This window comes from Vitis riparia, chromosome 5, assembly GCF_004353265.1.
Source record: "Vitis riparia cultivar Riparia Gloire de Montpellier isolate 1030 chromosome 5, EGFV_Vit.rip_1.0, whole genome shotgun sequence".
Taxonomy (NCBI): domain Eukaryota; kingdom Viridiplantae; phylum Streptophyta; class Magnoliopsida; order Vitales; family Vitaceae; genus Vitis; species Vitis riparia.
In genome coordinates, this window is record NC_048435.1 from 12823671 (window position 1) to 12837715 (window position 14045).

At 33.0% G+C, this 14045-nt stretch overlaps 1 protein-coding gene across 1 annotated transcript; it reads left to right on the plus strand.

The window, feature by feature from the left end:
* The first annotated feature begins 406 nt into the window (after positions 1 to 406).
* On the plus strand, positions 407 to 13413 carry LOC117915389 (sm-like protein LSM5). The gene is made up of 4 exons (XM_034830965.1): positions 407 to 519; positions 701 to 824; positions 12964 to 13036; positions 13121 to 13413. Exons 1-4 carry the CDS (start codon positions 486 to 488, stop codon positions 13151 to 13153), a joined length of 264 nt encoding a protein of 87 aa, XP_034686856.1. The 5' UTR covers positions 407 to 485; the 3' UTR covers positions 13154 to 13413.
* The last annotated feature ends 632 nt before the right edge of the window (positions 13414 to 14045 follow it).

Genomic DNA, 14045 nt, shown 5'->3' on the forward strand with positions numbered 1-14045 from the left:
TATGAGAAAGTCGAGATCAAGCCTAATGAACCCTTGATTGAATCTTAATTGATGAGTTTGAGGAGTTATTATTATTTTTTTTTGAGAAAAAAATGCACCATATAAGATTGTACCATTTTTAATATGTATTTTCATATTTAAATATTATATACATTTTATTTAATAAACTTTAAAATATTAATATATTTATATAAAAGATACAAAAATAAATATTATTAATTTTTAATTTTATTTATATTTATAAAATTTTTAAAATTATTTTTAATTTTAATAAAAATATATATTTTATATTTATGATGTCACTGATGTTCAACCACCGGTCTGAATCGGCAACTTTTTTAATTCGCTGATTGTTCCGGTTCTGTGAAAAGTATAGTAAGTGCCTCCCAATCACCACTCTCCAGAGATACGGTGTCGTTTTACCTAAACGTATAGAGGTGTTGACGGCACTTTCGCTCCTGCTTTTGTTGATAGTAGAAGTAGCCATGTCGACGAATCCCTCTCAACTCCTTCCATCAGGTACCATTCTTTCACTTGTTTGGCTGCTGAGAAGACGCAGAAAAACAAGATGAACTTAAAATTTCCTTGCTTTCTCCATTTTTGGGTTTTGCATTTTCTCGGAAACCAAAGATAGGGTTTTTCTTTTCTCCTTAGAAATTTTTAAGTGATGACAACTGATTAGTTTAGCTGGGGGCTGCAGAGCTGATTGATCGGTGCATAGGGTCGAAAATATGGGTGATAATGAAAGGGGACAAAGAGCTTGTTGGAACCCTAAGGGGATTCGATGTCTACGTGAATATGGTTCTGGAAGACGTGACTGAATAGTAAACCCCTTCTCTTTTCTCTATTGTCTGATATTTATTTTTCCTTTTTTGTCCGCTTTGGAGAATTTTGTGTGTTGAAGTTCTTTAATCGTATCGATTTGTTGCTGTCTTCTAATTTGCTAATCCATATAGTGGTTCTTAGTTTTGTTCGTGTCAAGAATATTGTGATAAATTTGTTATCGATGAGGAAATAGATTAAGAAGCTGGTTATGGGAGGGCAATGCTAAAGATGTGGGAGTTTGACCAGTTTGATTCCCCAATTTCTGTTTTTTTTTTTTTTTTTTTTTTTCATATTTAAGAAGAACAAAAAATGTGATTCTTTTTCCTAAAGCAATTGACTTAGCTGCTATATTTTCATTGATTTTTTCATTTTTGTAAAAGATGGCAGCAATTTTCTGAAAATATGGGAAAACAGAAAAAAAATAAAAAAATCTGTTTCCTTGGATTTTGACTCGGATTATTAGAATACCGAACATAGAAAAAAGCAGAACCAAAATGTGCTTATTACAAGACTGGATGGGAGATGAAAATGCAACAAAGAGAAAGTAAAGAAGAAGATAATTTGAACAAGTGAAAAAGCAAATGATGAATTGTCTTCCAAACAGAGTAAAAAATAAATGAATCTGTGTTCAAATTCCCTCAAGCTTTGTGTTGCAAAAATAAAAATCACCGTGATAATCTCCTTAACGATTTTTTTCTCCTAGTGTTTTTTGTATGGTAGTTGAGTGAAAGTGAAACATAAACTTGTAACAAAATACTAAACATTTTGAAAAACTATTATCAAAAGAAATAAAAGAAAAGAAAAAAAAACCATAAACATGTCATCAATTTTTTTATGTCCTTAATTAAATTTGGATGGCGTAGATCATCATTTTCTTATTAAATATGATACAATGTGTTTCCTAGTATTAAAATTCAATGAAAATATAATTTTTATCTCTACATTAATATTTATTTCAAAGTTATATTTGTTATCAACACATTTTTTATTTTTGGTATATTATTAATTATTCTAGCAGATGTCAAAGTTTGTCCAAAATTTTCACTTATTTTATTTTATTTTATCAATTTATGTGTTATTTTTTAATATTTTTTTAAAAAAATCAAAATTTCTATCAATATTTACATAAAAGCAAACCATGGATATTTTGGTCAATACCAATGTTTTCATCCTTGATTACTAGGAAGATGTTTGGTTAGGTGCATGGTAGGTATTTGACTTCTCAGAACACCATGTAATGATTATTTGAAATTGGGGGATTTTGATTTTGCATGTCAACTGTTCATTAGATGCCAAGATGGGATTTAGTTATGTGGAATTTGATGATAAGGTGTATGCATTGAAGTACCCATCTAGAGAAAGAGTTCCCTTTTTTTGAAAATATTGAATTCAATTTCTTTCTTTCTTTCTTTCAATTGCTGGTATGCAATTACTGATTACCAAATGCAAAACCCTTTTATTTTATTTTATTTTTAAATTTTCAAACTAACAATTGATGCTGCCATTTGAAAGAATTAAAAATAGAAAGAAAAAAAAATGTTTTCCGCTTTTAAGTTTAGTAAAACTAAAACTAGAACTTAGACAATAATAATAATTAAATTTATTTCTTTTCCCTGACTCTGGTTCAGAACCAGCCTAAATATATTCCAGCTAATTGGTTTTCATAACAGTCACAGTTAACTAGTTATCTTTAGAGGTAGTAAGTGGGTATGTCCAGAATGGATCAAAATTACAGGCTTCCCAAACAGACCTTAGGATTAAAAAGTTTGATAACTTTCAAGAAATTATCAAAACTGCTTGTACCAACTATGAGTTAGTTGTTATAATTGAAGATGCATACGTTAGGATACGTTTTTCAGGTAAAATAATACCTCCCTCTTGTATGTATTGCCTCCTAAGTGTATCTTATGGTGCACTATGATGCATAAAAGGCTACACACCTGATAAATGTGATACAGGAATGGTTGACTAGTTAAGGAAAATCAAATTTGAATTTTTTTCTTGAAAATATTCTTATGTTATCGTAAAAGGTACTTTGAAGTAAGAAATTGGATGAAAAAGGAAGAGAATTATCATACAGAACATTATACTAGTATTGTTGAATGTAGATATTGAATGTTAGAGCTTATGTATAATCACTATACTAATGAATATTGATGTGTTGTTTGAAATTTTGAATGAACACATGTTAAGACTGTAAGAAGTCTGAAAATAGCATATAAACACATATACATCAGTAGTCCCAGCAAGCAATAAGCATATAGTTTTATTTTTGTGATCATTGTTTCTGCTATATTGGTTGGGGAATGGTAAGAACTTGGAATTTTTTGACATAATAATATTTTTTTAGGATGTAATAAGTTAAAATTATTAATTACAAGTTTGGAAAGTTTATTTTTTGGATTTTATAATGAATCGACGCCTTAAACATGTTATATTTTGATTTCGTCAAAGTTATAGCGTTAAATATTTGCTTATGGTTGATATTGATGAATGTCTTTATTAACCTCTTTGAATGTTGTTATCCATTCGCTGAGATTGGTTTTGCCTCGCTTGATGCCTCATTCTTGTGATATCTGTTTCATAAATATATCCATACGTATTTATATATTTGTTTGCCTATCAAATATTATATTCATATAATTTTTCATATTTATTTTTTAACATGAAAACAAACTTTGATACACCATACAATAAGATATGCAATATGGAAAAATGACAACAATGCACGATATGACTTCCCAAGTTGAGAACTATGATTATAGAACTCTATGTGGGGGAGTAATGCAATGGAATGGATCCAGATGTTCATATATATTTCCTTGGCAGAGTTGCACCGAGATGGGGAAATGGACATCATGTTGCTAGGTGGAGACCTTTTGCAAACATAGCAAAAAGTGTTGTTAGATGCTTAATTTTTATGTGTGATTAGTTTTAAAACAACATGGGTCCAACTCGAATAACCTGCCTTTTAGAGGACCATTAGTCATTGTTTGTATGGATGGTGCCTATCTATGGCAATTTTGTTTATACATGGATGCAGGTGAAAATTTTTTGTCTTTGGATCCTCTTTATCAATAAGGTTTGATAGACCTTTATAAAATTTTTCTCCAAAGTGATACCTCAAATCTTTATAAAGCAAGAATTATAAAGAAAGTAGGACAGGGGGCATAACTGATGTGGATGGGAATTATTCAAGGAGCATCCAGAGAGACGTAAACAGAGGTTTTTTTTTTATTTTTTTTTTATTTTAAATAAAAAAATAAAAAATAGGGCTAACAAGGTTCCATTGTATAAACAAAGTCCTGCAATGACATTATCCTGTTCCTTTAGCTCCACAACATTTCAAATCAGTGCTTTTTTTTTCTTTTTTTTTTCCCCCCATGAACTCCAAGCTAAGCAACCTTCTCATTGTTCTCCTATTTCTATAGGATAAGCATACCATGCCAACTTGAAAGCCCTTCCTTAAAAAGTTATGGGAAGAACCCATGCAACTTTAAAATTCAAACATAGCATGGAAAAATTTTTCTAGGCATGATATTTTTTTTCCCTACCCATCCACTAGTACACAAAATTTAATTTGGAAGATGTCAAGGTATTCTTGAAATGCATTATCAAGAATTAACATCAATTCCACTTGGGAGAGCACTAAAAAATGACTTGGCTGAAACTTCTCCTTCTTTAGGGGCTATCCAAACTAGAGAATAAATGCATAATGCTCCATTACTCAGAGTCTCCAGATTCTCCACATTATTATCTTGGCCCATAAAGGAGTTAATTGCAAACAATTCCTCATCATGAAATTCTTTGTGAACCTCACATTCCAATACCCCTATGCTTTAATCAATACCCACAGGATGCTATTCTAGCCTCCTGACTACTATAAGTCAAAATTTCCACAGAGTTTTGTGGTTAGGGGATATTCCCAATAAAGCATGCCATTCAAAAACCTGTATGCTATACACAAAGCCTACTCATGTCCACTGTGTGATTCCTGTAGATGGGCACAACTACTTTATTTTAGTTGGCATTCCACTTTTATCTTCCCCTCTTGCTAGGAAGATGAAAACTGATAAAAGATCCTCCTCTTTTTCTATAGCTGAGAAAAACATATCATAACTGAAGGCACCAAAAGGTGAGAACCTACTTTATGGTATAAAAGAAAGTGAAGTAGAAAGTAAGAGATTAGGAAAAATTTAACCTTTTGGGAGTTTCATCTAAAAGAGAATATCATCATCATTTAACATGTCTTTAGGGTGTGGCTTATTTTATATTGTTAATTCTAAATATTATGCCTTCATAGATGCATTACATTTTTAATTTTGCCTTCATAAAAATTGGATTGTTATATTTTTATGTTAAACACACCAAAGCAACCTTCCATGGACATAAGCCAACCAACAAAAGGCTGTCAAGTTCAGTTTTCCAAAATTTGAACAACTGCAAGTGTACGAATTTCTTGGTCATATCATTGTGTCCCATTATACCCCATGCTCAATTACTCATGATTAATTGCCTCTCTTCAAGTGTTCTATTGCATGGCTATTCAAGTGGTTGCTACATATATTTAAATAGAGATAAACCAAATCCTATTTTTGAATTCTAATTATTTTTGTTATTCGAAAGAAATAAGATTTTCAAGATAAGGAATAAACAAACCATGGATAAATCCAAGCAACCTTTTCTTAAATCCAAGTGGTCTTTTTGCAGGCACTTGACCAAATTGATTATCGAAGCCCTTTCTTCAATGGTTTATTTTTCCTGACTACTTTCCTGTAGCTTCGCCATCTTATCTAGCTGTTTGTCGATTTTCATGATGGCCTCTTGTATTTTTAAGTGGTAGAAATTCCCTCGTGTTGAAGAAGCGTCTTGCTTCTTGGAAATGTTTTTAGAAACAATTCTCTCTTTTTGATAAGTTAGCAAGAATATATTATATAATAATTGAAAGAAAAGCTATACACCATGGTACACAGGATGTATTCAAATCAAAAGGATTTGCCAAATAGAGATTGGACACAAAAAATCACTTCCCATAGTTAGATCTCATCTAATCTACAAAATCAATTCAAGGCATTAAGCTTTTTTTCTATATACAAGCTAACCTAGGATGCTAGACTTTTTTAAAAAGAGCACTTTAGCGATTGAGTTAATTTCCCCTCACTTTCAAACATTCTTCAATTCCTTTACTTCCATTTTGTTCAAAAAAATACACAAGGGAGCGACTCGCCAAACCTTGCTTTTTCTTCCCACTAAAGAGCCATGTCAACTTAAAAGACTCTAACCATGAAATGATAGGCCCCTACAACATCAAAAAGAGAAACCAACAGCTGCCTTAATTCCCTAATTGTGGCACGTCATAAGAGGATGTGATATTTGATTTATCTTCATTTTTGCAATGAAGACGTCTCTTCCCCAATGAACACCCTCTCTTATGATGCCGATTCAAAGTCAACACCTTTCCCCAACTAGCTTCTCAAGCAAAAAAAACTTGCTTTTGATGGGATTTAAGAATTCCAAATAATGCCAATTGGGAAAGATTATAGATCCCAACTCCAAAATGGAATATAAGGATTTGACTGAGAAGACCCCCTTCCTTGAGTCCCTTGAGACCACTTTAACCTTCTCTTCTCTCCTCTCTTCACGGACCTTTCTTGCAACCTTGAAAGAAAAGCCTCAACATTATCTATCTCCCAATCATTCAAGTGTTTAGAGAAATAAAGATTCAATGGCTCTTCTCACTCAAATCATTCCAAACATCCATCATCCAAGCCTCTTTTGGAGGATGCTAAGACATACAAGGATGGGAGAAACAAACATAAGAGGTCCTCCGCATACCACCTATCATTCCAAAACTTCATCCTCTTATCATTTCCCACCTCAAGAGAAATTCTACTGTTGACTAAGTCCCATCCGCTTTTGGTGTTTTTCCAAACCCTAACTCCACACCCTTCCCTTGCTTTGCAAGAACATCAACCCTCCTCTCCCTCGCCATACCTGCCTTAAATGACCTTGTTCCTAATGCTTCTCCATTTGTAGCATATCTCTAATGCCACTTTCCTAAGAGAGCTCTATTAAGTGAAGAAATATGTTTAATGCTTAGTCTCCCTTTTTGTTGCTTCCTACAGATAATTAGTCATTTAACTAAACACATCTTTTTCTCCAAAGCCTTGCATCCCCAAAGGAAGTCTTTTTCAATTTTTCTCTAGTCTTAGCTTGACCTTGCTGGGAATGCTAAACAAAGAATAACATATATAGGCAAGCTGGAGACAATTCTTGAGTAAATTGCTCCAAGCTTTTATTCTCTATACCTTTAATCCAAGAATTTTTCCTTTGGTATAAAAATTGGTGTAGCACAACCATAAGATGGTTGTGTAGAATCAAATTTTTAGAATAAGGTGTGCTACAAATTCACTATTTTAAGATTTAAGTAGGGGAGCAATAAATTAAGGTTATGGTAGTAAGGGGGAAAAATAAAGTAGGAAGAAGAAATGGAACATAGAGAAAGTTAAAAAGAGAAAGAAGGAAAAACCATAAGAGTCCCATTAAGGTTTTGTAGGAGTATCATCAAAGAATAGATAGCCTTATTTATGGGCTTTAGAAACCTAAAGAAAGTTGACAAACTATAGAAAGGAAACTTAACCTATGGAGACTCTCCTGGTAAATGGCATCTTCTTTTTTCCTCTCTGTTGAGTCAACTCCCTTAACAATATGATTAGTGGTTTGTGCTTTTTCTGCTGGTGATAGTTTTTATCCTTAAAAGGTCATTTAACAGCTAAGTTCTCAAAATCATCCAGTGTATTGCTGATACTAAAAACTTCAAAACCAAAACAACCTCCTTTTTTTTTTCTTTAGAAATTGAGAAGGATTTTTTAGCTGGTTAGGTCATTTCCATAAAGATTTACTATATGCAGTCAGGTTTTTTATATTAGCCAGTTGTATTTTATCCAGAGATCATTCTTTCAAAAAGAAATAAGCAATGTAATACTTGATAAGATGAGAATCGAATTTTTCAGTTTTTACAATTGAGCAATGAATGGAGTGTATGTTTACAGAAATCTAAGAAATTGATATTTGGAAAGATCAATTCACAATTAGATCTAGTCAACTTAGGATAGGATCTCCTGTTTATCAATTGAAATTTATCTTTTATAAATTGAGTTTTTCACTGAATTATACTCAAATTCATTCTTATTTCATTCTAAAACTGGACATATCAGATTTGCTTCACTGCTTCTTCTTAGAGGTTTTGGCTACCTTGTATACTTCCTGTATGCTTTGTGGCTGTTTGCCTTTTGTTATTATATCTTGTGTTTATTTATCAAAAAAAAAAAAAAAAAAACAATTAAAAATCAGAAGAATTCAAACTTAAGGTGCTGAAATCTTAGATCTAAAAGAGAGTGCAGTGAAGAACATTAAAGAGAAATGCAACCGTTTGCTTTCTGTTATTGCAGGTGATTGCTCTTCCAAATATCAACAAACAGCTAGCTATGATAACTAGATCTTCAACAGCGCATATCATGTTTGGCAGCTAAGAAAATGAAATAGAAAATCTCTCCAGCAAAGAAAAATACAAAACTAAAAATCTAAACTAACTCTCTCTAATTTCTAACTCTATCTATCATCTAGTATCTCCTAAAAGGTTAAGCAAACAAGCTATTATATAGGCAAAGATACCTTGCTTCTACTCAATGCTAACTTGCCACATGGTTAAAACTAATCTTAAGAAAATCTAAATACTGAAACAATAATTCTAACATCATAAGTACAAATCTCATATCATTTTGATACTAACATAAATTTGATACACACTTTAACAAACGCTTACTTCTCTACTTTAGCCCTTAGTATTGAATTCAGCAATTCGATAACTGTTGATACTCCTTGATACATCGTCTGGAATGTCTGAGCATTGTTGAAATGCATTCATTTATCAATTGTGAGCATAAAATGTTCCAGAAAGTTCAAGGTCCATCAAAACATATTTCAATATAGCGTGATATCTCTCGATACTTCAATTGTAGTGTCAAGTTGTCAATTTGCATATTGAAATTATCTGCAATACCTTTCAGTAAGTTGAGCTCTTGTCAAAATACCATTCAACAACCGATACCTGTCAACACCAACATCTCCATGTCACCCTGTATCAAAATGTGAATCCGATTTAGGTAATGTTGTTGCCCATATCACCAGAGACTTTTGCTCTTTATCAAATTACCAATTCGACACCACTAGTGTATAAAAATCTCATCATCCTTCGGTATTTCAAGACAAGGTGCTCTTGTTGAAAATCATTCCAATATGCCATTCCCTCAATTGTGATGTATTGAATGAGCACTGCAGTGTCAATTGTGATATTGAAATGCTTTATTCCTTCATTAGTTGCTTGCAATTCTCCTCCTAATCTTGCTTGCTTTCTTTGGATTAATGTCAAAGCTGTAAAACATCTCATTTCTGCACAAATACTAACTTCCAACATTGAATCCAAAGGAGACACTAACACAAATACAGGTTAAATTAGTTAATTTGCATGCATTTGTCTTGAGAAAAAAATTATTTTAGCTTTAATAAACCATACAAATTGCACACAAATCAGTAAGTTTGATATTTTTAATGAAGTGGTAAACTGCATCTTGGCCATCCTTAGGCTCTCAAGAAGATGAGGATCTCTGTGTGTCATCATCATTTTGTTACTATAAGCCTCCTTCAAAATGGAGAACTCTATCATGAACTTTTACAAAAATTCAAATTAAGTTCTTCATAAGGTCATTACCTTCTTAGACACCCTAAAAAAAAGCTAGTCAACCCTCCATGGAAGGCCTCTCAACTATCCTATAGAGTCGAATGGTTGGATTAGGCAAATTAATTACAATTTCAATATGATAGCAAGAATTAATTTCAATTAAAGCTAATTATATTGGACAACCAATATGAATTGCCTATATAATGAAGAGCAAATAGTTAATTCTATATGAGGCTTGCCATGATGGTGAAAGCCAGATGATCACTACGAATTAGGGCTCATTCTAGTAGTTATGAGTTAGGACAATGAAATGGAGGTAAAGACAACTTTTTAAATTGCAAGAACTTATGCATTAAAATAGCCCTTGAGACGTAGCTCAAGTGGTTAGGGGTTGAAGCAAGGTTGTGGGAGGTTCTAGATTCAAGTTCTAGTGGGGCCACGAGAAATGGCTCTAATCAATCAAAATAAAATCAAAAGCAATGTGAAGAGCATTTTATCTTGGAGATCTTTTTGCCTTTCACCTTGTTCCCGTGGCTTTAGTTGGGCCTTCCAAAGTGTGTTTCTTTGCTTGGGAGGCAATGTGAGGAAATATATTTACCATCAACCAACTTAGGCCTTGGGGATGGTTACTTATAAACTGTTGGGTGTGCACGAGGAATCAACAAACCACCTTCTCATCCATTGTGATTAGGATACAAGTTTATAGCCTTTGTCTTTCTATCCTATGTTGCATGGATTAGGGTTACGCTTGTTGGATGCAGGAATGTGTCTAGGTGTCTAATCCTTCAGAACTCAAATTTTAGGATATGGGGACTCGGCTAAAAAGGATTCAAAAAGGGGATATGGGTACTGTGAAATGGCTTAATAAAAGAAAAATTAATTAGAAATAAATTGGAAGTGAAAACATCATTTTTTTTAAAAGCTTTCATATTTTTCCTCTAATCCCTTTTCTCTCCTCTTCTTTTTCTCTAATGTAATTATTATTAAGAAAGTTAAAAAAAAAAAGAAGAATATCAATGAAAAAAATTAAATAGCCACACCTAAAGTAAAATTCCTTTGTTTGTAATCTCTTTTCCTGGGCTAAATCTTCTATAGTTGTAGGCCCCGTAACTTTGTGGACTGGTTGGGTTCTTGTTGAGGGCCGGTGAGTGCTTGTTCTTTTTTAGGTGACGTTTGTATACTCCCTGTATGCTCTGGGTCGCCTTTCAAGCACCCTTTATCTAATATATCTTTGTGCGTTTACCTATCAAAAAAAAAAATAGCCACACCTAAAGTAAAATAGTAGTATCAACAAGGATTCCATACCAACACCCATGTCATGTTGTATCAACATAGTATGTTGGGTGAAATTGAAGGATCTAGGTATCATAAATGCTGTCTTTTGGAGTTCATTGGGTGCTACCTTCAGTGGTCAAATTTTTTTCTTCGATGGCATGTTAGCTTTGTGGGAAAGAAACAGAAAAAGGCATGAAGGTCCCCTATGCTGCTTTGGTATTTGTGGAGAGAATGGAATTTGAGAACTTTTGGAGGAAGAGGGCAGTTGGGACTCTTAAGCACCATTCACTGAAAACTTTCTTCTTTAGTCTGGGGGAGTGGAAGGGGAACCTAATGCCATTTCTAAATTTCTTTGATAGTCGGGCTGTGGGATAAGTCTTTTTTTGGGCCTCTTATTCTATTTTGTTTGGTTTAATGATGTGCTGTATATTCTTCCTGTGTCTTCTGGTGTATCTTTCTTTTCTTTGTTTTTGTGTTTGTTTTTTTTTTTTTTTTTTTTGTAATTCTGTTAAATGCTTCTTCTTAATATATTTCCTTTTATTTCCCCACCAGAAATATGATAAAGCAACAGATAGAAAAGCCAACCTGTATGAACAAAATTTGCTTTTCATGGGGTATGGTCAAGTAGGGGAAAAGCTGATGCATTGAAACCATTCAATCCATCAAGGTTCATAAATGGGGTATTTGTAGCCAATTTGGCTATCATTTGTAATCTTGTTAAAACAAATTGGGATATAGAAGTGCTTTGTTTGATGGTTAGGGAATATTTGGGAATCCTATGGATTTAATTGGAGAAAAGATCTCTGAAGAGGTGCTAAACTTGAACCTATGCTATGCTTGTTTTTGAAGTTTTGATGATGTTTGGCCCAATCCCACTGTTGCCCTCACCCATTTTTTGTGTGCTACCTTTGACCACTTGATTTTCTGGCCAAATTTAGAAGTGGTCTAACCTTTTTGCTCAGGACATGCTTAATGACCTCAATTAATTTTGGTTTTTCCCAATGGCTTCAAAACTTGCATGCCCATCAATAGTTGGTAACATAAAGGAGGATGGAATGATTGTCATAACTGAAGTCTGGACAATATGGCAACCATAGATCTACGGGAGTCACCTGAAGCAAGAGCTTTATCTAAATGTCTTGTATTTTAAGAATATTCCTTTTGCTTGGTTGTATCAACTGGTTTTGAAGTGCAAACTGCGATTACACTGAACTCTTGATTCTCTAATGAAGTCAATTTATACAATTCCCATCCTGTATCTTGTTTTTCAGTGTGTGCCATTGCCTAGGCTTCTAATAGTGGCTGTTCATATTTTATCATCTATACTTCTAGAATATATTTTTGATAATATAAATTTATGCTTTTTGCTGAACAATACAAAAGAAATGATGACTTTATATTTGATAAGGGATTGGTTGAAATCACTGTGGTATGATTCCCACTGTCTTTTTTTCCCTTTTCTTTCCGAGTTGGGGGTGGGGGCATGGCTTGAAGTCATCAAAGTGGTCAGGCTTGATTAATTAATTTAGGTGTTGTTTGGATATATGCTTCATGTTTTCCAATTTATTTATTTATTTTTAATTCATATGGACTTTCCCTTGAAAGGATAGTGATTTCTAAAAACTATTTAAACAAATCGAGGTAGTAAAAAATTTTTACTACCTTGAATTTAAAATTTTTTTAAAGTAACTTTTAAGAACATGAGGTAAGTCCATACTTTTTGTGTAAAAGTTCTTATATTTTTATATAGAGGTTACTACCACTTTCTATTTTTAAAAACAAAAAATAGGAAGTTTATCCAAACGAGACCTTAATAATTTGTTTTCTTGTAGGATTTGTTAGATATTGCAAGAATTACAACCATTTAACCTGGTTTTGATAAATTCCAATCCAAATCCAAAAGAAAAGCAGGTGTGACCAGGTGGAGTTAGGCAAAATTTTCCCAGCTCTATTCTGTCTTCTCTCTTTAACATGAGGAATTGAACTGATTGTTGTTTTGTGACTGTTTATTATGCCTTTAGTTTTTTGTTTATATTTAGGAGGTCAGAGAATTGCTTTAGAAATATGTTATCCGTTTCTTTTCCTCATGAATATGTTGGTGTAACTGAACTTGTATGTGGCAGCGAAATCACCTCTGAAGGTCGGAGAATCACGAAATTGGATCAGATCTTGCTGAACGGGAACAATATTGCCATTGTAAGTAAATAGTGGTGTTGATGAGAGGTGCATGTGCTTTTCATACAAATCAAAATGTCTTATAAGGTTTTTGTGGGAATGCAGCTGGTTCCTGGTGGGTCTCCTGATCCAGAATGAAGTGGGGCTATTTGTGTGTTACTCAAACAACATTCAACATTCTACATTCTACATTGGCATTTGACACAGGTGTGTTTTGTGATAACTACAAACTAGAGTCGGGGTCGTAAGCTGGCCCATTTTCCTGTTTCTGACTAATGTTGTGTAGTTGATTCATGTTGAGTGGAGGAAGACTGATGAAGAAAATACACAATGGCTGTATGGTTTAGTCTAAATATCATAACGAATTAGACTTTTTATATTGATCTCTCTCCTTCTCTCCTCCTATCCGCTTTCATTACTCTTCACATCATCATTTTATTTTTTGCCTCTTTCCGCCTTAAGTGATGAGAGTTGGTGATGAACTTGTTTGCCCACTTCTCTCTCACTACGTTTTCCATACGCCGCACAGATGCCATACTATCTTTTTGCCACCACTCTTTTTAAGTGTGGGTATGCTTGTTTATGTGGACATTTTTCTACTACAAGGTGAGAATTAAAATTAACGTGCATCCCACATCTGCTACTACAACTATCAGGTTACAAAAATTGAGTAATAAATAAATGATTGTGAAGTTTTAAGTATTCTCAGGTGGTGCTTGTTTTTTTTCACTTAAATCTAAATAGAAATTAATTTAATTTAATTATAAATATAACTTAATAATATTAAGTATTAACATGTTTGTTTTCTCACTTTGAATATCATTTTTTTTTTACCTTCTCTTTTTCACCCATTCAAAATTATAACCCTAATTCTTTTTTCCTTTTCTTCCATTTAATATTCTTCCTCAGTAGTGGCTTTTTTTTTTTTTTTTTTAACACTAAAGCATAAAATAATAAAATTCAGGCCAACAGTTGCTTTAATCGTTAACCCAACTAATAGTAAATTTAAATACTAAACAAACGCTCCTTT